Source organism: Carassius carassius, chromosome 40 (assembly GCF_963082965.1).
Source record: "Carassius carassius chromosome 40, fCarCar2.1, whole genome shotgun sequence".
In the NCBI taxonomy this organism is placed as follows: Eukaryota; Metazoa; Chordata; class Actinopteri; order Cypriniformes; family Cyprinidae; genus Carassius; species Carassius carassius.
Window position 1 is genome coordinate 27,240,998 of NC_081794.1, and position 27,043 is coordinate 27,268,040.

General features: G+C 36.3%; 1 protein-coding gene across 2 annotated transcripts in view; it reads right to left on the minus strand.

The window, feature by feature from the left end:
* Positions 1-27,043, minus strand: part of dock1 (dedicator of cytokinesis 1) — a 251,029-nt gene that overhangs the window by 194,386 nt on the left and 29,600 nt on the right. For both annotated transcript variants that reach the window (XM_059532816.1, XM_059532817.1), the window contains exons 2-12: positions 24,394-24,477; positions 23,144-23,184; positions 22,963-23,018; positions 21,165-21,261; positions 19,493-19,641; positions 17,940-18,075; positions 15,758-15,915; positions 15,229-15,310; positions 13,365-13,500; positions 1,467-1,539; positions 253-332 (exon numbers count right to left, since the gene is read on the minus strand). In XM_059532816.1, the coding sequence (XP_059388799.1) occupies positions 253-332; positions 1,467-1,539; positions 13,365-13,500; positions 15,229-15,310; positions 15,758-15,915; positions 17,940-18,075; positions 19,493-19,641; positions 21,165-21,261; positions 22,963-23,018; positions 23,144-23,184; positions 24,394-24,477 (1,092 nt within the window). The remainder of the gene's footprint in view (positions 1-252; positions 333-1,466; positions 1,540-13,364; positions 13,501-15,228; positions 15,311-15,757; positions 15,916-17,939; positions 18,076-19,492; positions 19,642-21,164; positions 21,262-22,962; positions 23,019-23,143; positions 23,185-24,393; positions 24,478-27,043) is intronic.

Consider the following 27,043-nt stretch of genomic DNA (forward strand, 5'->3'; position numbering starts at 1 on the left):
AAAAGTGCTTTAGTGATTTTATTATTATTATTATTGACAAGTGCATTCTGCTGTATAGTAACATATTTCTGTCACAATTTCTTCGAGTTGAACTAAACCTTTATTTTGACGGGTTGCCATGAAGACTTTTGAGTTTCTGCATGTTTAATGTTTATGATAATAGTTTTTTATCCCAAATTGAGTGTTGAAATGCTGCTAAAATGACTCCGAACAGCTCTGGAGATGAAAGGTGTTCACCCCAGTGACCTTTACCTTGACCTTTGTGATTGACCTCTTTGGCGGCGATGACCTTGTTGATGACGGTCTGGAGGAAGTCGTTCTCGCCCGCCACCCTGGGTGAAAAACGGGAGATGTTCAGCTGCCTGTGGCGAATGGCATCATCCAACGCTAGCCTGGAGTTCACATGCGACAGTCAACACGCCAACGGAGAGGAGAGAGAGAGGAGGAAGACAAAGAGAGAAGAAGAGTAGTAGCCAGAGAGCCAGATAAGAGTGGACATGAGCAGAAGAGGAAAAAAAAAAAGAGATGGATGAAGAAAGCGAGAGGGAGAGAGAGGGAAGACACCAAACAGTGATACAGATACCATGACAGGGACAAAAGCCATTTTTTTAGCAAACAGTGATGCGGGATGGGTGACAGGAGAGACACAGAGAGATGCTGTAATTTCAGAAATGACCCTCATCTCACCCAAACACAGATGAAGCCACTGCCTCTATAAAGACACAAAACCTACTGAGCTGCCTTAATAATAATAATAATAATAATAATAATAAAACATCACAGTCGCACTACAGACACATGATACCGAATTACAACAGTAATCATAGCACTTACAAAGCCAAGTAATTACAGGACATAATTCATCCAAGATGAAGGACAAGGCAACATTTATATTGATTAGAAGTAAAATGTACTTTAAAATACATTTGTACTTAGATTTGGTATAACACAATGAATTATATAAAACAATTATTGTATTATATGAAAACATTTATTTTTTAATATAATGTAAAAACAATTTTATTTTCTTACAAATATTAATTTCTTATAATTATCTGGCCCATTTATTATTATCTGTATTATTATTATTATTATTATAAACAACAACACTGATCGAGGTCACAAATAAGCAGCTACAAAACAAAAACCATCTCCCTAAGGTGAGAACATGCATATTAAACACCGCCAGCAAACCAATGGACTCCTCTCTGAGTGAGCAGAGAAAGACTGAAGAAGACTCCTCTACAGAATAAGAGGGAGTTTGTGAACTGTTGTGTTCAATGAATGAATACACATTTATGGAGTTGATACAACAGAAACCAGAAAAACAGACAAACACTAACAAACTTACAGGCAAATGAGCATTTCTATGCACAACACCCAATAAAACTGTCTCATGGCAGTCATTTTCATGATGTTACGTTTTCATAAAAGCTGTTGTGTTGAGGTCATGAAGTCATACTCACGGCTGGAAGGGAATGAAGTGTTGCTTGTCCTCATCGTCCATCTTTCCCGTGATGATGTCTGTGACGTCCATTACTACAGAGAGAAGAATGAGACGAGAATAACGACCAAACGTCATGTTTCAACAACTATGGATGCATCTCATGAAAATGAGAAATAACCAGCTCATATTTCATCCCGTTAAGACTACTAAGATTGATTTATATTTTGACAGTTTTTGCCATTTACTTCGGCAGTCTCAGCAAATTCACAATTTTGAAGGCACAATACCTTTTCAAATAACTCAAACTACAACAATTACACTTATAAAAACGCAGTAAAAAAATAAGTAATTATAGCACATAAGTCTAAATAAAATAAACTTGAATAAAATGTGTTTCTATTTGGGATAACAGAATAAAATTATGTAAAATTAATTAAATATTATATAAATATTGTTAGTATATTAATGTTATTTATTTATAACACAAAAATAAAAAATTGTTATTGTAATTAAAAGTTTTAATCAAAATTAATCGTATTTAGCCCAATTCTCATTAAATTCCAATTACTATAATAGTGATATTCTACTTATATTGTGTTATGCGTACAGTATAATGCAAGATAAATAAATAAATTATTAAAGTTTACATCAAGCTAGTAATTGCTGTACCGAAATTAATTAATTTAATAAATATAATTTTTTTTATTATAAATAATAAATGCATAATGTAAAATTGTCATGAAAATACAACCCGAATTCCGGAAAAGTTGGGACGTTTTTTAAATTTTAATAAAATGAAAACTAAAAGACTTTCAAATCACATGAGCCAATATTTTATTCACAATAGAACATAGATAACATAGCAAATGTTTAAACTGAGAAAGTTTACAATTTTATGCACAAAATGAGCTCATTTCAATTTTGATTTCTGCTACAGGTCTCAAAATAGTTGGGACGGGGCATGTTTACAATGGTGTAGCATCTCCTTTTCTTTTCAAAACAGTTTGAAGACGTCTGGGCATTGAGGCTATGAGTTGCTGGAGTTTTGCTGTTGGAATTTGGTCCCATTCTTGCCTTATATAGATTTCCAGCTGCTGAAGAGTTCGTGGTCGTCTTTGACGTATTTTTCGTTTAATGATGCGCCAAATGTTCTCTATAGGTGAAAGATCTGGACTGCAGGCAGGCCAGGTTAGCACCCGGACTCTTCTACGACGAAGCCATGCTGTTGTTATAGCTGCAGTATGTGGTTTTGCATTGTCCTGCTGAAATAAACAAGGCCTTCCCTGAAATAGACGTTGTTTGGAGGGAAGCATATGTTGCTCTAAAACCTTTATATACCTTTCAGCATTCACAGAGCCTTCCAAAACATGCAAGCTGCCCATACCGTATGCACTTATGCACCCCCATACCATCAGAGATGCTGGCTTTTGAACTGAACGCTGATAACATGCTGGAAGGTCTCCCTCCTCTTTAGCCCGGAGGACACGGCGTCCGTGATTTCCAACAAGAATGTCAAATTTGGACTCGTCTGACCATAAAACACTATTCCACTTTGAAATAGTCCATTTTAAATGAGCCTTGGCCCACAGGACACGACGGCGCTTCTGGACCATGTTCACATATGGCTTCCTTTTTGCATGATAGAGCTTTAGTTGGCATCTGCTGATGGCACGGCGGATTGTGTTTACCGACAGTGGTTTCTGAAAGTATTCCTGGGCCCATTTAGTAATGTCATTGACACAATCATGCCGATGAGTGATGCAGTGTCGTCTGAGAGCCCGAAGACCACGGGCATCCAATAAAGGTCTCCGGCCTTGTCCCTTACGCACAGAGATTTCTCCAGTTTCTCTGAATCTTTTGATGATGTTATGCACTGTAGATGATGAGATTTGCAAAGCCTTTGCAATTTGACGTTGAGGAACATTGTTTTTAAAGTTTTCCACAATTTTTTTACGCAGTCTTTCACAGATTGGAGAGCCTCTGCCCATCTTTACTTCTGAGAGACTCTGCTTCTCTAAGACAAAGCTTTTATAGCTAATCATGTTACAGACCTGATATCAACTAACTTAATTAATCACTAGATGTTCTCCCAGCTGAATCTTTTCAAAACTGCTTGCTTTTTTAGCCATTTGTTGCCCCTGTGCCAACTTTTTTGAGACCTGTAGCAGGCATTAAATTTTAAATGAGCTAATTAAGTGGATAAAAGTGTAAAATTTCTCAGTTTAAACATTTGCTACGTTATCTATGTTCTATTGTGAATAAAATATTGGCTCATGTGATTTGAAATTCCTTTAGTTTTCATTTTATTAAAATTTAAAAAACGTCCCAACTTTTCCGGAATTCGGGTTGTAATACCTCAAATATATTATATATCACATGTTTTAAAAAAAAAAAAAAAAAAAACTTCTTAACTTTTTATTCATTCATTCATGTATTTGTTTGGTTTTTTTGGGACTCATCACATCACTGTAAAACTAGTAAAACCATAGTAAAAAGCACAAGAGAAAAACCCATGGAAGTTTACATGTGGTTTGTGGTTTATAAGGTGAGAGCAGGCAAAACTTTGTAGATAAGCTGTTAAGTGGCAACTATTACTGACTGAACACATAAACATCTCCTCTAAATGGCCGTTTAGTCAGGTGTGCAGCAGTGGCCATGCTGAGATTGGGTTTACAGCAGCCAACAGGAAACTGATGAGCCATAAAGGAAGCGTTGGCTTGTCTCTGAAAGTGACACATTAAAGGTGACGTCGCACATAGGTTCTGCCTCTACCTGCCTGACCCACATACAGACATACTGCTAACGTCTGTACAGAGACAGAGAGAGAGAGAGAGAGAGAGAGAGAGAGACAGAGAAGAAGCTCTGGAGCAGAAGATCTGGAGCGCTCCGACAGAATCCCAGGCCTCGCTCTACACGACTCTGAAGTCAAACACCTGCTGTATGCAGACGACCTGGTTCTGCTGTCTCCCACAGCCGAGGGTCTCCAGCACAGCCTGGCCCTGCTGGAACAGTAATGTGAGGAGTGGGCACTGACGCTCAACCTGGACAAAACCAGGGTCATGGTGTTCCAGAAGAAGGCCAGGTCTCAGGGAAGCAGATATCACTTCAGTCACGGAGGAGAAGTCCTGGAGCACAGCAGCAGCTACACTTACCTGGGCATCCAGATCTCAGCATCAGGGGGCTTCAGTCTGGCCGTCAAGGCCCTCAATGAGAAGGCACGGAGGGCATTTTATGCCATTAAAGCACGGTTTGGCCAATTAAAATTACCAATTAGAACATGGATTAAATTATATCACGCAATCATTAAACCAATCCTACTGTACAGGAGTGAAATTTGGGGACCAATATTAAAATTTGAAAACTGGGACAAAAGTTTAATAGAAAAAACACATTTGGAATTTGCCAAAAACATCCTAAGGGTAAACAGAAGCACTTTTAATAATGCCTGCAGGGCTTATACCCCTTACACATAGAAATACAAAAAAGAGCTGTTCAGTTCTATCATCACCTGACTCAATCTGACACTCAATCTGTTTAATATAAAGCTATTCTTAATTGTATATAATTACTATTATTAATATTAGAAATATTATCTGCTGTTGCTATTTTTATTGTATTGTATTTTATTGTAATCATATTTTATATTTTATTCTGTATCTAAATGCTCTGGCAGAGACAGAGAGAGAGAGAGAGAGAGAGAGAGAGAGAGAGAGAGAGAGAGACAAAGAGACAAAGAGACAAAGAGAGAAAGAGACTTTTTTTTTTACTTTAACAATCACTTTAATACAAAAGTTAAAAAATTATTATTTCCTTCCTTTTTCTTCTTCTATTCTAAACAAATATACAGACAATAGGGCTTCACAAAAAATAAAAAATAAAATTTCCATCGTAATCAACATCACAAATACATTGGTTCACCCCATTTATATTTAATCGTTTCAATGTCATTAACCAATTTGTAATAAGTGTACTCAATTTTTAATCGTGACCTTATTAACCCACTTAGGACAGACTCAACATCACAAGACACATTACCATTCATTTTTTCTTTCCGTGACACCCATATAGCCATTTTAGCTTGTCCACATAAAAAGTTCATTAAGACATGGGCCTCTTTTTTACTCTTTTTATACTTCGGACCATATATGAAAACCATAGGTGAGAAAACTTCTCCCAAGGTCTGACACCACCCTTCTATTATTGGAACCAACTGAAAAACAGTTTCTGGTATCCCACAGAAAGGACATCCCTCCCTCACCTGTGGATCAAGACGTGCTCTGTGTCTGTTTGTAGCTATTATACTATGCACTAACCTCCACTGAAGATCTCCAGTTCGTTTTTCAATAGGAGGTTTGTACAAGGTCCTCCAGCTGCCCTTGGGGGAAGCACCCAATCCAAACACCTCTTGCCATTTAGACTCTTTTAAACTCATAAGAGCCTGAAAATGCAGTGTCTTGACACGCAATGTGTACAATGATTTTTTACCCGTTTTACTGAAAAGTCCCAACTGAGGTGTCTTAAAAGTTAATAGTCCACCCTCAGTTTCTTCCCAGCTTCCAGTCTCAGCTGCAATGTTTACTTCTGGGAAATCACATATATTCAGTTCTCCATTATACGTTTCTAAGGAGAGTCTGTAACTCTGTGGCAAAAACTCAACTATCCGAGTCAAAATTTTCTTTGCCACTCTAATAGATCTTATGTCCATTTTTTCAGCAAAACTCTCAGCTGATATCCATTCACCTTCAGGTATTAAGTGTCCAATTTTAGTAATTTTTGCAGCCCACAGACTTTTCCTGAGTGATAGGTCTCTAAAAATATCCAGATTCAATGCAGAGTTAAAAAGCAATGGTTCTTCTTTCTGCCACAAACTTTGTGAATTGCTTGACTCCCGAGAAATCTTAAAAAGTGTCCATGCTTTTAGGAGTGATCTGTAAAACGATATTAATCCTGCAAGATCCAACCTATTTATGTCCATCAGGAACAAGTGGCGATCTAGTCCCATGTTCCCTGCTTTCCTCAATAGGGTGCACGCTATCCCAGCCCAGCTCACGTCCTTCCCATAGAGGAGTCTATGAGCCACTTGAAGCCTGAAAGTCTTTAGTCTGGATCTGATGTCCACTAGGCCTTGTCCTCCTTCCTGTCTGGGCAGATACAACACTGGAGCCTTCAGCCAATGCTGTCCCGACCAGAAAAAATCCACCAGACATTTCTGAATTTGTCTCAAGTTCTTCTGGAGGTTCAAGGATCACCATTCTGTGCCAAAGGGAAGAGGCTACAAGGTTGTTACATATCAGCACCCTTCCCCTGTAAGACAGCTGGGGCAGCAACCATTTCCAATGAGACAACCGAGCACATACTTTCTCCAACAGGCCCTCCCAATTTTGCTTTCTATATTCAATTGTCCCCAAAAAAACTCCAAGATATTTAAAACATGCCCCCCCCCCCATTGTATGAAGTGGTGGACTATTTACAATTTGGCCACACCACACAGCATCGCTTTTACACCAGTTAACTCTGGCAGATGATGCCTTTCCATAACATTCTAGAGCATGCTTTACCACATCAACATCTCTATCTCCCCTGATTAAAACGGTTATATCATCTGCATATGCAGATAATTTGACAGATTGCTGGGAGTTTTGAAAGTTAATCTGTAGACTTGCTAAATCTTTCCTTAATTTACATAACGGTCCTGTCTAATTCCCCTCTGCACTTTCACAGGGGTGCTTAGGCCACCAGCCATTTTTATCATACATGTGGCTTCAGTGTACAATAACCGTATCATTGAAATAAAAATATCACCAAAACCAAAGGCCTTTAAAGCATCAAAGAGAAAAATGTGATCCACCCGATCGAAAGCTTTCTCTTGGTCTAATGATAAAAATCCCATTTCAATCTTGTTATCAAAAGCATAGTCATACACGTCTCTCACTAAATGTAGATTATCTACAATAGATCTATCTTTTATGCAGTAAGATTGATCTTCATGTATGATTTCATGCAGTACATTACTTAATCTTTGTAGCCAAACATTTGGAAATGATTTTATAATCCGAACACAAAACTGCCACAGGCCTCCAGTTCTTTAAGAGTGTTAGATCTCCCTTCTTAGGGAGTAGTGTGAGCACTGCACGCTGAAAGCTCTACGGAAGAATTCTTTCAGTGACACTTTTTTGCAGAACTTCAAAGTAATCTTGACCAATGCCAGAAAGCCTTATAGAAATCATCAGACAGTCCATCTATCCCGGGTGCACGACCTACAGAGAGCCCCATAACAGCAGCCGTGACTTCTTCATAGGTGAGTTCGGTCTCTAAAAAAAAGTTTATGCTTCGGGGTTAAAACCGGAAGGTCAAAAAGCAGTTCTTTTCTACATTGTTCTTCTGATTCCTCAGAGGTGTATAAACTTGAATAGAATTCCACAGCAATTTTTCACATCTCTGTTTGATCAGAAATATCTTGACCATTACAGTCTTTTAAACAGTACATCAATTTTTCTTGTCCTTTTTTACGCTCTAGATTAAAAAAAAAAAAGAAGTAGGAGCGTCCATATCTCTTGTTGTAACAAAACGACTCCTTACAAGAGCACCCTTCAGTCTTTCATTTAAAATTGAGCTCAACAGGTTATTCTTTTCAGTCCACATATCTTTCAGGTTTACAGAGTCATTTGTAATCATACTTTGCTCAACACCAATAATTTCTTTTTCAAGACATTCCAAAGACTTCTTTATACAACATGAAGAATGTGATAAATATTGTTGACAAAAATGTATTATTTGTACCTTCCCGATTTCCCACCATTGAATGCAATTTTCATAATTCTTCTCACTCTTCCAAGACTCCCAAAATGACTTAAAATTGTTTAAAAAAAAAAAGTATCATCTAATAATTTATTGTTAAAATGCCAATAATAACTTTTATGCAGTTTTTTTTATAAAGTACACTAGGGCTGCAACTAACGATTATTTTGATAATCGATTAATCTGTCGATTATTTTTACGATTAATCGATTAATCGGTTTATGTACTTATATTTTAGTTTTTTCCATTTTTCCCCCAAGTAAATTATTAATAAATGGCCTTTATCATTCAGCATAGATTTAAGAGATTTTAACCATTTTGCACTGTCATATCCTCATCAAAAATATACCTGGAGTTGTTTTATTGTGTTAGTAATCCTTTGTCGAACTCTTCTGCAATCAGAACACTGACCCATACTCTAGCAAATTTCACAAGATTTCAAATAATGTTTTCACCATGGCAGTCCTTAGACCTCCTAAAGTAGTTTAACATCCCGAACAAAGCTTATTAAGGAATCTTTCAGAACATATTTTCACGAAGAATAAGGATAAAACAGAATAAAATTGCAGTACATTGTATTTTATTATTTACTGGGAAAAAGCTTTATAGCTTTTGCTGTGAAATTGTAAACAATCCTTCAAAAAAAGTGCCAATGGCATGAAACCTGAATGGAACTCACAATTTAAAGTAAAATCCATCAGAAGGTTGTCCAGAAAAAAAAATAGGACACACACAAAAAACCTGCTGTGTGAAAAAGAGCAGTGAATAATACTTAGAAAAAAAGTGCATTTCAAATATCTACATTTACCTCTCTCATTCAGTCATAATTAGGCTGCACGACTGAATTTTGAACTGTTAAACGACAAACTGATCACAGAACATGTTTGTAAAGCTTTAAATGTTAACTGTTAAGAAGCAATGTTATCAGCTTTTATGACTAAACATTTGCAAACAACATTGTACTGGAGAATCTGCACAAATGAAAGTCTTAGGGGCCGTTCACAAATCGCGCCTAAAAACGCGTGGAAAACGCTAGGTGCACCGCTTTCTCCTTCTTTCCAAAGCGCTCGCGCAGAAGCGCCCCTGAGGCGTCTGCCTTTGCTAAGCAACCATGACGTGCTCTCTCCTTGAAGACGCGGAAATTTCAGCAAAGGATAAATGGATTTGCAGCTCAAAAAATCGCTTGCAGTAGCTCTGCTACTAAATTTATTTCAAAATGGAAATCCATATACAACTATGATCAGCTGTTCCTTTCATCTTGACTGAGATTTTAACGTTGTTACGGGAAAGGATGAAGCTGATTGGTTAGTTCTTGTCACATGACCCACGGTGCGGTTGCTGCATTCTGAAAAGTTGAGATGTTTTTAACTCGATGCGGTGCGGTGTTGGAAATAACGAACTTGAGCGCGCAAAAGACGCGATATGTGAACGTCCCCTTAAACAGTGCAGTAGTGCAGAGTTTACAGGTTACTCTTCTTTTTTTAAAGGCTCAATGTAAAGTACTCCCACATCACGCTGAATGCTGCAGACATAGACATCATATGATTTCTATGGCTGCAGAGACGCTGTTCGGGAAGCACGTGACATAAAACAAGGCCAGCTATTGGCTATTCGCTACTTCTCCTGTTGTACTGGCTGAGTAAAACCTCCGGTGGCTCATTACTGCCACAATTTGGTCACCGCAGATTTGAAATATGCACGAAATGAGCCGCTTACGGCAAATAAAAGTTATTTAGAAACGAATCGATGACTAAATTAGTTGACAACTATTTTAATAATCGATTTTAATCGATTAAATCGATTCGTTGTTTCAGCTCTAAAGTACACTCAATAGTGACAAATTTATGATCAGGCATTGAAGTGGGAAAAATAGTTGCATTTGTAACTCTATTCCTCATGTTATGTGACGTATAAAGTCTGAAACCGTCTCATTACTAATCTTCACCCATGTATACTGACGCGTTAACAGATTATACTCTCTCAGATAGGTTTAGATTTTTAATTACATTGGCTAAGCACAATGCACTCCTTAAATGAGGTTCCTCACCATTCCTGTCCTTTGTAAAAATCCAATGTACAATTGAAATCTCCCCCAAAGATAATGAGATCTCCTTCATGTTGTTGTCTTAAAAAAACTCTAATTTATTGAACAATTGTATTCTTTCTGCACCTATGTTTGGAGCATAAATATTCACAAAAAGAAAAATAAGATTACTAATTTCTGCCCTCACAATCAGCAATCTCCCTGGAACAACTTCATTTCTTTACAAGATTTTTACTTTAACTATTGGGGAAAAAAGTACTGCCACTACAGCACTCAAATTGGTCCTATGACTAAGAACTTTCTCTCCTTCCCACCGTAGGCCCCATTCAGCCTCATTACTTTGATCACTGTGAGTCTCCTGTAACAATATCTTTCAACACCTATATCTTTCAAACGTATAATCTCTGAAAGTAACCTAATCTTTCTCCCATCTCTCATCCCATTAACATTTAGAGATCCCACCTGCAAGACATCCATGAGAAAGAGAGAGAGAAATAAAGAAAAAGTACAGAGAAAAATAGATTTAGCAGTTCTCATTATTATTGCGTTTTGCCTTTCCCCTTGTTATACATTCCTTCCCTGTTTGTTTTCCTTGTCTAATAACAGTTATGTGCTTTTTTTAACCGAAACCTCTTTTGCTGTGAAAGTTCTTCAATGCTATTTTTTTCCTCGCCCATACAACAGAGGCAATAAACTTTTCAAGATCTGGGAAAAAAATCACTGACTTCTACACCTGTTTTTCCTTTTGTTTCATCTAAAAAAAGAATTGATCTGTTCAAGAGTATACATATCCTTTTGAGCCACTTTTGCCATATCAGATGTATCGGACCACTGCTCTTCATTTCTAAAACTAGCATCAGTACATTGTGACATTTCATCTCAAACACAAACCAGATTCTCCATACCACCAGTATTTGAATGAACATCACTCACCTCTTCTGAGGCTGCTTTCACCTGTGTCTCCGTTCTCTGTTCTGTGTCCTGCTGATATTGTTTCGCATTATTAACATCTCCACGCGATGTAGATGGCCTCTGATCATCTTTATGTGGGCATGTAAAACGTTTGTGTCCCAGGTCACCACAGTCAAAGCACTTTAGATTTTCAGTGCTTGCATAAATCATGTACGAGTTCTCTCCTTGATTAACTCGGAACGAAACTTCAAAAGTACGCTCCGGCGAAGTAATAAACATAAAAACTTGGCGGCGAAAAGACGTGACATGTTTAAGCGCGATGTTTTTACAGCCTAAAGGAATCATTCTCACTGGACTTGCAATTTTTCCGAATCTTAGCAACTCTTTCGTTATGACATCATTACTAATAAAAGGTGGGACATTCGAAATCATTATTTTTGTTGCTGGAGCGGATAATGGGTTAATCGGGACAAACATTTCCTTTACCCATATTCCGCTCACAGTCAGCTGATTTATTAGCGTTTCAGATCTCAAAAAAACCACAACCACTTTGTTCATGCGTGAAGCTGAAACTATATATTTTCAAAACCTACTTTTTCTCCAACAACTACAAGTAGTTCCTCTATTGTCACACCGGGCTCTTGTACACACCTGCACCCATTCCGGAGTGATAGATTAGGTGACGTTTGCCCAGGAATTAACACCATCCCGGCATCTAAAACTCCTCGGGCACACGATGAAAAACTATCCTTAATTTAAGTAAAAAATAACGAGGGGGAAGGCAAAAAAGAAAAAAGACGAAAAGAAAAGAAACATATAGGCTTAAAGATAAAGTAAGGCTTTTCACAAACGCTCTCAGAGCCGCAATCAGTCTCCACACCAACACCCCCAACAGTCACACCGGAAGTGAGAGAGCAGGGGGGGGGGGGGGGGGGGGGACAGGGAGAGAGAGAGAGAGAGACAGAGAGAGAGAGGGGGGGGGGAGATAGGGAGAGAGAGAGAGACAGAGAGAGAGGGGGTGGGGTAGAAAGAGAGAGAGAGAGGGGGAGAGATAGGGAGAGAGAGAGAGAGAGAGAGAGAGAGAGAGACAGAGAGAGAGAGAGGGGGGGGGGGAAAGAGAGCGAGAGAGAGGGGGGGGGAGATAGGGAGAGAGAGAGAGAGAGAGAGAGAGAGAGAGACAGAGAGAGAGAGAGAGAGAGAGAGAGATGCTTTCCCACTTCAAAACCCGTTTGATGTTTGCTGCTCCTGTTCAGCCTTATTTATTTATTTACAACAGCAGAACAGATTTTTTCTTTTTCCATCAAACAGAAGAATGAGAAACACTCTGTGCTCAACAAACTGTGAGAAACACACTGCACAATAATCAACCGAAGCATCTGTGATCGGCAACAGTAATAATGGCAATAGGAGACACAAATGTTAGGGTCACTTCACTCCACCCAGATCAAGGCTTCTATAACACATACTGTGATTGTAGATGTAATATAACAATATTTAACTCCAGGCACACAAAATCAGTGCAAAAAGGCCAGGTTTGTTTTAAATGCATTATAAATTTATGAATGCAGAGAGATTGTTGTGTCAACTTCTGTACTGTACATAGCACAGCTTATATGCAATATATTATTCAAGTTGATTTCATACAAGGCTCGAACAATTGATTGTATTTGAAGGTGTATGCAATCGCTCAAATAAACCAGAAAAAAATACAAATACGGATCAAGACAAAACACCTGCTACCCGAATTAATCACAACGATATATATATATATAAAATTAAATTTAACCTATTTACTAAACTCAGATATTCAGTTTGTTTTTGTTGATTTATTTTATTCTATTGTATTTACAATGAAAGCTGAGTGTCAAACTTAAGGGTCTTTTTCTTATTTTAATAATGAAATGAAATCAAATATAACAATGCTATAAAAAAAAAAAATATGTGTATATATATATATATATATATATATATATATTCAAAATAAGCAAAATAAAGATAAAAACAAACTTACTCAGAATGTTTTTTCATTATATCCAATAAAAACATCTCATTCTTATAGGTTCTTAGTAGTAACAAATAAAACGAATAATAATAATATTGGTATTTTGATGGACACTATGGTTTCCAGGAAGTGTGCATCAAGTGTTATGTGCGAGGCTCTACCTGCCACGCCGAAGGGTCTGCGGAGGCCAGATGTTAACTTCTTAGTGTTGTTATCTCTGAGCTCCATGCGGCCCACTCGAACGATCTGACAAACAAAGCTGATTTTCTCCCTCTTCAGGTCTTCACTCCCCAGATCCTGGAGAGACACACACAAACAAACAAGTGAGACAGTAATGCACAATCATGTACTCAAATAGCCCATATTATGTTGAGACCCAAAGTGCTATTGGCCATGCACCAGGTGTTTCTGCCTACAACCATCTAGTTAAACTCAAACTCGTTTGTTGAGCAACTAACCGGGAAGGCGACGACTGATGCATGGAATGGTTCGGTGTGCACAGACTGTTAGCATGCAGTCCAGGTGAAGGGCAAATTGCTTGGACGGTGTTTGATTGGGGGCAATAACTCATTCCCTGCTGGGCGTTTGTGCATAGAGTAGCGGATTCTGGGAAAACAAACGGACCCTCATAGCCCAGCATCTATTAAAAAAATGACCTCTAGCAAATGAGAACGTGTGGGTGCAAACAAGCACTTACACACAAACAAACCGATGCATATGCTCTATAATTATAGATTATGCACATGCAAATACACTAAAATCATGCAATTAAAAACAAACAAACATGCTTGATAACAGTGAAACACAAGCACTTCAATATGATTTCATGTTTGTTAAACGTCTTTCCCTGCACAGATAACTGTTTATTCAGTGTTTAATTACATGCAGACGCCGACGCACGTACATGGATGCACACAATACGTGCAACAATGCAAACCAGAAGGTGTCTCCGAAGAGCTTCCTCCTCTAACGACCGTTAGCTCGTTACCCTTTACAGCTTTAATAATGATACTGCTTTCTCCAACACTTTAATTACCAATTCAGCAACACGACTGATGAACACAAATTAAAATGTCACCCAATAATACCGTGATTACTCATTAAGGAACAATGCGAAAGACGGGAACAGACTAACGGAATCGAGCAGTAAACGAGTCATTTGCATTTCCAAGAACAAGCGGAAATATTTGAGTGTTCAAATCAAACAATTAGGTTGTGCTTGTGAAGGGTTTCAAATGGCCTAGCGGTTTGTTAGCTGACCACCTAGATACAACTTAAATCATCTCATTATCAGGCAACCAAGTTTTAACAGCATCGAATGCATCTTTAGCAGAGAACAGGGCTGTTATCGCTAACTAAAACTTTTAAAAACATTGCTGTTCATTAAAATAAAGCTGAAATAAAATCTTATAACTATTAGAAATGTTGCCTGTGAAACTGACTGAAATAAGAGAAAGCACTTAAACAACTAACCTGGAATAACAAGAACTAAAACAGAGCCAAAACTAAAACTGAAATAAAAATAAATATTAACTTTAGCAGCAAAAAAAAAAAAAATTAATAATAATAATAAAATATATATATACAAACACACACACACACACACACACACACACACACACACATATATATATATATATATATATATATATATATATATATATATATATATATACATGCATACATATATATATACACATACATATATACATATATACATATATACATACATGCATACATATATACATACATACATATATACATACATACATATATATATACATATACATATACATATACATATACATATACATACATACATATACATTTATATTTTAAAATAAATAAATGCTGCGTTAACACCTATGTAGAGTTCCAAATCAATCATTTATGTAGTTGGATTTCGGTTTCAGATTATAAAGTAGTTGTCAGCTGTGCTGCTCTTAAAGATTTCAGCATTTCTCAATCTCTTCATGATAATCCAGAATAAATAGTGTCAAAAGTAAAGCCCAAAATAATACATACAGTGAATACGGCACGCAGGTTATGGAGCTGATCGATGTCTTTCACCAAACCTGAGCTGGACCAGCGCACAAGATAGTTTTCACTGCAAGAATATCAAAAATATATAGATTTTAAGATTATTTTCGCAGCATAGTAGCAATTTCATTCCTGATGAACACATGTACTGATAAATGTACAGCTTAAATGCACTAGAAAGCCCCTTTAGATAGAAAAGCATTTGATAAATGCATAAATGCTAATGAAAATGTAAATGACACACTTATAACAACATGATCATTTACTTTGTGTGCATGGTACAAATGCTGTGGTTGATTTACTGCTGAGGATGTGAAACATCATGGTTACTGGACACTGAAGCTCCCAAATGTGGGTCAAACTATTGCCAAATTATAAAAATAAAAAAAAAATTAATTAAATATTAAAAATATAATATTTAGAATAATTAGTAACAATAATAAAATTAAAAAATGTATATAAAGTAAAATAAAAAACTAAAATATAATAAAATAAAAAATGTTTGTGCACTGACCTGATGAACTTGGACTCGATCGGGTCATATAGTGACATCAGCACTTCTGCATCTTCTCCGATTTTGCACACGACATTTTTGAGCGTGACAAACAGGGCGAACGAGGGTGTGGAGGCAAACTTGGCCTGCCTGCTCAAATCCAAGTTCTGCTTCTGAGACTGAAAACCAAAAACATGAAAATGATGGCATCTGTGCACATAGTTAGTCTTTCAAATGCGAGTCTTAAAGTCAGCAAGACTAATCACACGACACAGGCGCTCTCAAAGAATCTATATCAGATTATACACTATCTGTATCTGCTGAAAGAGACTCAAGGACAGTGAACATCTGGGCAGGGTCACCTGGGAAAGACAGGACAGCAGTGCTGTTGTATTTTCAGACTTTCCCTTTGTTTGCTACAACATGAGACAGAACTTTCATCGTTCTGTGAAGAGCTTCTTTGACCTATTAGGATGTTAAATGAAAACTTCTGTCTCGTAGCATCAAGGGAAGCACCTGACTCATCTAAAAGCCCAACTGGTTCAGAGAGACACTGAGGACAGAGATATTCACCTCCTACAGAAGAAGCATGTTTGAGGGTTTATATGAACACAGTTCAGTCTAAAGAAGCCCTGACCTTCATAAAACTTTATCGTACATTTACAATATATCTGAAATGATTTTGTTGACGATATTAAATTAAGGAACGTTAATATTCTGTAGGATTTGTCTGGGAGATTTTTTAGCATTATATATAAATATAAAAACATAAGTATATATAGAAAAATTATAAATATATATTGTAAGCAATGGATGTTTTTATTGGAGGGGACAAATACACATTGATGCTTGTAATATACAGTACAGACCAAAAGTTTGGAAACATTACTATTTTTAATGTTTTTGAAAGAAGTTTCTTCTGCTCATCAAGCCTGCATTTATTTGATCAAAAATACAGAAAAAAACAGTAATATTGTGAAATATTATTACAACTTAAAACAACTGTTTTCTATTTGAATATACTTTAAAAAAAATAATTTATTCCTGTGATGCAAAGCTGAATTTTCAGCATCATTACTCCAGCTTCAGTGTCACATGTAACATCAGTCGATCACATGATCATTTAGAAATCATTCTAATAATCTGATTTATTATGAGTGTTGAAACAGTTCTGCTGTCTAATATATTTGATCAATAAAAGGTTAAAAAGAACTGCATTTATTCAAAATAAAAAATTATAATAATATATATTCTAATAATATATTTTCTTTACTATCACTTTTTACCAATTTAACACATTCTTGCTGAATAAAAGTATTGATTTAATTTAAAAAAAAAAGAAAAAAGAAAAATTACTGACCCCAAATGACTGACCAGTAGTGTATATTGTTATTACAAAATATTTTTATTTTAAAAACATAGCTTTTTTTTTTTATTATTCATCAAAGTATCCTAAAAAAGTATCACATGTTCTGAAAAAATATTAAGCAGCAGAACTGTTTCCAACTTTGATAATGAATCATCATATTAGAATGATTTCTACAGGATCATGTGATAATGATCCTAAAAATTCAGCTTTGCATCACAGAAATAAATGATAATTTAAAGTATAATAAATTTAAAAACACTTATTTTAAATTGTAATAATATATCACAATATTACTGTTTTTTTCTGTATTTTTGATCAAATAAATGCAGGCTTGATGAGCAGAAGAAACTTCTTTCAAAAACATTAAAAATAGTAATGTTTCCAAACTTTTGGTCTGTACTGTAAATGTGTTTTTTTTTACGCTATATCACCATCCGTTTGTTGCATTGAGCCTCACAGCAAAGATGGGAAGTGAGATGGTTGGCTCCCACACTCTCTGTTCCCGTGCAGCCTCTCACACGTCAGTGATGGTGTTTCAGAGCTGTGGTCAGGGACTTTTCATGTGGTTTAGTGGTTGTGCTTCACAAGATAGTCACGTCCAAATATAAATATGAAGTAACAGTTCACATTCAAGGTGTTTATTAAACATCAAAGCGAGAGGTGATGAGAAAAACACTGCAAAGCAAAGAGCTGATGTGAATGTGCCGTCGCCTCTCAGGCCTTGCACATTCACCAAACACATCCAAATATCACAATCCAAATGAAGCGCATGCATCCGAAAAAAAACAAAAAAAAAAGTGGCGTAATGGATGAAAACAGTCTAATATGGATTACCTTCTCCTCTTGGATGCGAGCTTCAATCTGCTTGGACGCGGTTTCATGCGCTCGGAACAGACTGATAGTGCTGGTCAGGTCAGGATCCAGAATATTCCCATCTTTATCTCTCACCACCAGATCCAGGTCTAAATACCTGGCAAACACACACACAAAAACAGTGTAGGAGACGCTTTAAAACACAGATGGCTGAAAAAGATGAAGATCTGTGTTCGACTAATCCAAATGCATAGATTTATTTGGACATTCTCTACTAAATGAACGTGAAAATGAGCATAACAGAAAAAGAATAAGACGGAATTAACTGATTTTCAATAAATGTGAGTAGCACTTAGTGTTATCAGTGGTTTCAGCATGTTGCTATGTGGTTACTAAGGGCATTCTGGATTTGTATCGAAACAAAATTAAAAAACCTTTCACTTAAAGTTGACAAAGACAGAGACGTGAACTGAGAACTGAGAGTTGTACATGTGAATCACTAGTAACTTTTTCACCTAAGCGGTTCTATCGTCTCATCTGCATACTCACTTCCTCCCACAGCTAACGTTAACAGGAACACTGAAACACTCCAGAAATTAGTGTTTAGAAGAAACTTGAATGGTCTGGATGGTCTTGAATGTGTTTAAAGAGTGGGAAAAAAGTCTGTAATTTAAACATTACAAAATATTTATATTTTAAAAACATAGCTTCTTTTTTTTTATTTTTACTTTTTATTCATCAAAGTATCCTAAAAAGTATCACATGTTCTGAAAAAATATTAAGCAGCAGAACTGTTTCCAACTTTGATAATGAATCATCATATTAGAATGATTTCTACAGGATCATGTGATAATGATCCTAAAAATTCAGCTTTGCATCACAGAAATAAATGATCATTTAAAGTATAATACATTTAAAAACAATAATTTTAAATTGTAATAATATATCACAATATTTAAAAAAATTATGTATTTTTGATCAAATAAATGCAGGCTTGATGAGCAGAAGAAACTTCTTTCAAAAACATTAAAAATAGTAATGTTTCCAAATTTTTGGTCTGTACTGTGTATATATATATATATATATATATATAGTTTCTGGTACACACAGATAGTTTCGCTTCATACTGAGGAAAAAAAAAACAGTCACCTACATCTTGTTGGCCTGAGAGCGAGTTAATTAACAGCAATTTTTTTTTTGTGAACTAACTCTTTAATTGTTTGTTTTTTAGTTATCTGATGATTATCTATAATGCTTGTTGTGGAGTGTTCTGGGCATATAGTTCTTACTAGTCCTTCAATGCAAGTCTACTTGTTTATAATATTAGCATCACGATTTTATACTGAGGGTTAAGAAATGTAACACACCACTGATTAAAACAAGTCTTTTCACAATGACCCATCACTGCAAAAACAGACCCTGAATAAAAATGAAGAGTAATAAACGCTTTCATTAAAAGTCTGATTTTATGTAACGGACTGCAGTCGTGACTTCCAGCTCACGCTCTCTCTGCTCCAGCACGACCCGATCAGCACGAGTCAGCAGTGTGTGTGTGTGTGTGTGTGTGTTCATACTTGTTCCCGTAGTCCATCTTAGAGGTGACTTTCTGTTTGAGCTCAGACATCTCGTCCTGCGGGAGCGTGCCGGACAGGATCTGGGAGCGCCACTCAATCAAGTCGTAGATCATGTCTCGGACCGTGTTGAACATCTCACGCTTGTCGCCCTGTTGGAAACAAAGTCTGGTTAAAACCCTGCAATGTGTGTTGATTAATTCGTCAAAGCGCATGCTGGTGCATAAAGGCACGATGCTCTTAATCACTGTAGACAAACACCCCCAGAGTGTCATATTGCTTGCTAAAGCAATTAAAAGAGTTTATAAACTGTCAATGAGATGCTTTTCAAAAAGGTTTGAAAACTAACTTTAATTTTTAATTCGTATATCACATCAGAAGCTTTTTTAAACATCTTGCCCGCGGGTGAAAAGGATGAGATTTATTAGAGAAAATCACAATGCGTCTCAGCAGAAGAGTGTCACTGTGATGTGTTGTCATCCAAACACTGTTGTTAAGCCTGTGATGTCTATTTTCCTAATATATTACTATGCAAAAAGCAGTGTAAATTAAGTGGGATGTCCAAATTAGTTGTATTCATAAAAAGTTGCCAGAAAAAAAAAGGATTTTGAAGTGTGCATCTGATAGACACTTTAGTATCAGTGATGGGAAAAGATTTATAAGTAGTGGAGATGTGATGCAACTGACAGGTCGAATGACAAAACCAGCAGGGCTGGATTGCATTCATTCTACACATGCATATTTTATAGAACAAACTTTTTTAATTGTGTGTGTGTGTTTGCACCATGTCAGCATACAAGAATATTTTTATGGTGAAAAACAGATTGATGTTCAGTTTAATTGATTTATGATTTGTGTTCAAGGAATAAACATTAAGTAAAAAAAAAATATAATAATTAAGTAAAAATAAATAAAAAGACACAATTTACATATTTATTTTAGAAAAAGAAAAATAAGAGAGACCTAAATAAAATTAGATAAAGAATATAAAATAGGATAAGAAAGAAAACAAAGATAAAATGAACAAAAGATAAAATAAAACAAGACAAAAATTATATATAAAATAAATGATATATAAAATAAATGATAATATAATATAATATAATATAATATAATATAATATAATATAATATAATATAATATAATATAATATAATATAATATAATATAATATAATATAATATAATATAATATAATATAATATAAAAATTAATAAATATATATCAGAATGGTTTATTGGGCCTTAGATTTTGCCCAAGTTAACCAATCACTCAATAGAGTTTTGTCTTGGTTAAAACATAAAAACCGGCCTTAAAATGTTTAATGCCCAATTTTTATACATATTTTTTTTCTTTATTATTTATAAATTTTATTTTATTATTTTTATATTTTTTATAATTATTATATTTATCAATTTCTTTGGGGTGTAAATATACTTACATCAAATATCATAAATTATCAAAATAAACAAATGATCAATTAAAAACTGAAGATTTGGGATTTTAAAAATCTCTTGATGATCTCATGCTGACAGTGTCAGTTTGATAATGTCGCTGATATCTTCTGCGTCCTAATGCATGCTTTTTCATCTACTTATGCATACTTTTAAGTGTGCAGAGGAAGAATATGCAACTTTTGAGAGACTATACTAAAATTTGGAATAAACGCAAGCTTACCACATACAGGTCCCTCCATATTGCCGCCCATTCTCGCAGCGTAGTTGTGACCTCATGAACCAGCGGAAGCTCGGTAGGAATGACCGTCTCCTTTTGTCTAAAAGAACAGTGATCGAGCGCAAAACAGTGAAGGAGTGTTCCAAAAATATCACTTGTGTGGAAACAATAGGCTGTTTAACTGCATCCGTGTCAGTAATTCCTGCTTACTACAGGCTCCTGAGGACCCAGAGTCATGCCAATGAAAACTAATTACCAGCATCAGTCATCAAAACAGCGCTTATCATATCTGAGCTGGGCTTTGCTCACGATTCCAATTACTCTCACACACTCACACCAAACCAGCACTCACTCATGCGTATTATATTCCTGATCCATGCTTGAAAACCCATTTTAGACTCTAAAATCTCCCATTAGGCCAGCAATGGGGTGCTGGAGCGCTAACTTGTTTTAGTAAGATGTCTATGGGAAGTATACTGTGGCTGGACCAAAGCTGATATAATCAGACCAATAACAGACGTAACAGGATCTTCTGATGCAGCAAAGGAGTGTAAAGTTTAATGCAGGTGTTCAAAAACATAGTGAGCTGCCTACATAGGGAACTGCCATCAAAAACAGCATCCTAACCATTGTAAAGACTCACATAGACAGATAAGGAAATACCGGTGTTTAAAGGTCTGAAAATTGTGAGATGTGACAGAAATGGAGGGGGAACAGGGAGTCTGTGGGCCTTTACATGATTAATCGGGGAAGTCGTGGCCTAATGGTTAGAGAGTCAGACTCCCAATCGAAAGGTTGTGAGTTCGAGTCCCGGGCCGGCAGGAATTGTGGGTGGGGGGAGTGCATGTACAGTTCTCTCTCCACCTTCAATACCATGACTTAGGTGCCCTTGAGCAAGGCATCGAACCCCCAACTGCTCCCCGGGCGCCGCAGCATAAATGGCTGCCCACTGCTCCAGGTGTGTGCTCACAGTGTGTGTGTGTGTGTTCACTGCTCTGTGTGTGTGCACTTCGGATGGGTTAAATGCAGAGCACAAATTCTGAGTATGGGTCACCATACTTGGCTGAATGTCACGTCACTTAATGATTAGGGTGCTAAATAGAGTGCCAAACTCTTAAAAATAATGAAATCTTTTCTCAGCAGATGATCATTAAGAGGTGGTACTTAACTTTCAGAAAATGTCAAGGATACATTTAATATTATATAAATATTAAATATGCAAAACATGGCAAACCTCATGTAAAATGCACATTTACTGCATTAGTTGCTAAAAAATTTAAATTGTGCCATTTTTCGCAACATTAAACAAACAAAAATAGACAGTTATAAATAAAATTTAAAAAAAAATTCAATAAATCTAGAAATGAAAATCTAAAACAAATTCTATAAATAAAATATAAAATAAAAAAATAATATTATATAAAAATAAATAAAATAAATAATTTAATTAACGTATATAAAATAAACAAGAAAATAAAAAAATATTATAAGCTAATGTCACAATACTCTAAATCTGCACTGGGAATTAATCAATTTTTAATTAGACAAAATAACTAAACTATATCTAGTTTTGATGCTTTTGAGTACAGAATGAAACTGAAGCTGATTTATAGTCAACATTTTTCCCACTGAGTTCGTCACAACAAATCCTTGGATTGCCTTCTCCGTGAAGGCTTTGTAATCTGGCCAAAACAAGTTGGTTTCATTAAAGAGCTTCAGTAATGTCTGCTAAGATGTTGCTAACGCTTTCTTTCCCATCAGCAAATTGCAATTTTTTAGGAACATGAATGGACATACTGACCCGCTGCCTTCAACCGTGGCCTCTTTCAGATGTATGTAGCAAGCCGGAAACACTCCCTGGACATACAGGAAAACATCAGAAGACATGAAACAATGGAAAAATTCCAGCTGAGGCCTGCTGAATGGTTGTATTAAACAAGAAAGCCAACTGTAGTCAGGAAGCGTTTCATACACTAACTCACCTTCTTCGATTTCCTCCTCAGGCGATACCCTCGATACCATCCTGAGAAGAGAAAGAAATATCACAGCAGTCAGACGGAAATACCAACAATTATATTACAAAGAAACGCCACTGTGTCCCTATAGCACAATCACAAAACAATATTCTGAGATTATAAAAGACATGTTTCATAAATCTCCTGGAGGTGTGAAGTGAGGCGGTGGGCATGTCTGCAGGGTACAAACAAATCATTCAACACTGAAGTGTGCGTTATTGAGATCGGCAGAGACTGATGATGACATATCTGTGTCCTCAAAAGGTGAGAGGTCACATGAGGTGAAATGAATGAGCAACACAAAGGACTTGACATAAATGGGTTACTAAATAGAGTGTGTTAATAATAAAATAAAGAGTAGAAGTATGTTTTTTTTCCTTCCTCAGCAAATAATTGCGATTTTTGCAACTCTCAAATGGAAATACAATTTCAAAATATATTGCGTGACTTTGTAATTTTCAAGGACTAAATGAAGTAAACATCCAAAAATAAAGACTGACAACCCACAGGAAATGAAATTAAACGAAAAATAAAATAAAAATGCAGGTGATGCTGCCTAAAACAAGGTATAATGTAGAATATTTTCACTGTCAATGTGTGTTACAACTTTCATTGCATATTACAGATAAAACATTGGTCAGTTGTGGATCATAAATCCGGTAAACAAAATCTGGAAACTGTTTACCAATCATTCACCAATCCTGGACCAAATTTTGGTTTGTAGTTATTGATATTTTGTTTTTTAAATAATTTAATTTAATGTAATGTCATTTTTAAATGATAGAAGTGTAAGAGCTGATTTAAGATGACTTAAGTGATTTATTGTAAATTAAGTTTACGATTTTTGCAACTCTCATACCAAAATGTGTGCGATTTTGTAATTTTCAAGGTATAAACATGATGTAAACAACAAAAAAATAAAGAGGGACATCCCACATTAAATACAATAAAATGCTTCAAAATAAAGTAAAAGTAAAATAATAAAAAAATATATAAAATGAAGATAAAAAAGTAAAATTAAAGGAGACCAAAAGAAAATGAGAGAATACTTTGTAGTTACTGATATTTTCCCCATATGTTTTCTTAAAATAGCCTTGAAGTTTAAATGGTTGAGCTTATTATCAATAATCATCATTTCATATGAATGCTTTGCTGTCACATTTAGTTGCAACATAAGGATCAGTGTGTGTGTGTGTGTGTGTGTGTGTGTGTGTCACCTTCGTAAGTCTCCAGAATGTGTACAGTGTCTCCGATCTGTAAGGACAGCTCTTCATCACTGCGTGTGTCATAGTTATAGATTGCTGCAGACAGAAAACACAAAACACTGCAGTGAGACACATGGCATCAATTTCTACTTGGTGTGTGTGTGTGTGTGTGTGTGTGTGTGTTTGAGGGAGAGAGAGAGTTATAGATGATCCAGGAATGCATTAACTAACCAAACAAAAAACAATAGAAGCTCAGCAATAAACACCGCCTCCAGTACGACACGTATAAACACCCAAAAGATCATGACAATGAATAGTGTTTGAATGTTTTAGATCACGATTTTCAGTAAATAACTACTTGAATTACTTTAAATGTTATCTTTTCTTATATTTTAGGGGCTTGGCAGCAAAAATCGCCATCCATATTCATCTTAACAGTCATTGCAGCCCTGCAAACACTGGTATTTCCTTCAGGAAGTGTGTGATGCCTTTAGTAAACAGACAGACACTCCATAAGTCGAGCGACCTGAACGGCCAGATGACCCCAGGACAGACAGACAGCAGAGGACGAGCAGAGAGCAAGACCTGTGAGGGTTAATTACTGTCTCTATTTCTGTCTCTGTCACACTCTCACCTTCATCCTCACACACCACACACACATGCTGTTTCTCTCAGCTGACTCACAGTGAGAGAGAGAGAGAGAGAGTGTAATTACACAACAGTCTCACCGTGGGCCTTTTCTAACCATTCTCACACACACACACAGAGAGAAACACAAAGCAGCCATTTCTCTCTGTAATCTCTCTCTCTGATACTGAACTGAACAGCTCTGCAGCAGCACATCATGACAAAAACATTTCAGTGAATGTCCTTTCAGATGGTGAGTCTGAGAAACGTGTTGTGTGCCTGCAAGAAAAATATTACTATAGTATTTATTTATATTTTGAATTAGCCTATATTTAAATGAATTGCATTTTCATTTAAGCCATTTTTATTTTTGTGATTTTTATGAGCTTTTACTTCTTATACACATTTCACGAGTTCACACTTACATACAATTAAGGGGGTAAAGTTTAATGCGTATTTGGTGTGCTGTCCGGAGGGAGGGCTCTGAGCTCGGAGTTCGGCCCGAACCCAGAGTACTCCCCCCTATGTAAGTGGTTTAGGACTAGAAGTGTGGAGAAGGGGTGGTGTGCTGCACGTGCTCCTCCCGAACCTCATTTCTAATTTACATTCATTTTTAAGTTTTAAAACTTTTAGTATTAATTATTACTGTTGTCGTTTCTAATTGTCTAATTTTATTATATTTCCTTATATTATTTCTAATATTTTTAATTTCCATTACACTACACACGTTTTTATTTTTGTGTGTGTGTGTGTGTGTGTGTGTACAAATGTTTCTTGAGCAGTAAATCAGTATATTAGAATGATTTCTGAAGATCATGCGACTCTGAAGACTGGAAATTCAGCTTTGATCACAGGAATAAATTACAGTTTGCAAAATACTGAAATAGAAAACAGCTGTTTTTAATAGAAATAAAATTTCACAATATTACCGTTTTGTGTAAAACTCTCATAGAAGTTATGGTAATGAACAGCATGACTTTTAATAATGTATGTACTGAACGCATACATTTCTCTCCAACTAACAGCACATTAATTCCTGTATACATATTGAACATTTCTACAGACTATACATAAGGTGGCATGGCATCCCAACTAAGTCAGACAAACTTGAAAAAGCCATGAGCCAGCAAAGCTTCGGCTCATCTGCACACGCTCCAAACAACCAGATCCTCACATCAAATCCCATCTGCTGCCATTCTGATAGTCCCACAAGAAGCCAATCCAATTACACAACAACCAATACATGGAGAGTCAGACACTTCCTCTATAGGAGCGCAGAGCAATGCCTAGAGAAAGGAGGAAAAGGAAATGGTTGAGAATATGTCCCTAATGTGCATATGAGCCACAAACCACCACAGTGATGCTCTTATCTTAGTAGGAAGAACACTGTACCACATGACATCTCTCTGAGTCTTTTCTCACACGCACAAACGCACACATAAACACACAAATGTTAATTTGAGCTCAGCTCAGACTGCTGTGAATGCAACCACAAAGCTTGGCTAAACACAACAGTAATGCACAACCACTATAGGTTATTTATTACATAAGAGAACTTTGCAGCGAGAAATAGAGGAACTGAGGAAAAAAGTGAGCCACCTCGGTGTCTGTCTACATAGACAGCAACCTACTCAGGCAGGATCTTTATTTTACAGAGATCGAAACTAAATCAATAATAAAATACAATTAATTAATAAAATAAAATTATTTCACTGCCAATTGTTTCATCACAGCTTTCATGTGCATGCTATGCATAAAACATTGTTCAGTTGTGCAGCTCACTGGGCTTTGGATCAGAAGACTAAACAGAGAGAGGAAGAGAGGAAGGGAGACACACAAAGAGGATCGGAGCAGCATGAGAAGACCTGTGTGTATGCGACTCTGACAGGAAGTTCAGGCCCCTAGAGATGCCCTCGAGAGAGAGAGAGAGAGAGAGAGAGAGAGAGAGAGAGAGAGAGAGAGAGAGAGAGAGCAGACGCTTCAGACGTGAATGGTGCCCATTGAGACCAGCTGCAGTCACTCGCCTGAACTCCAA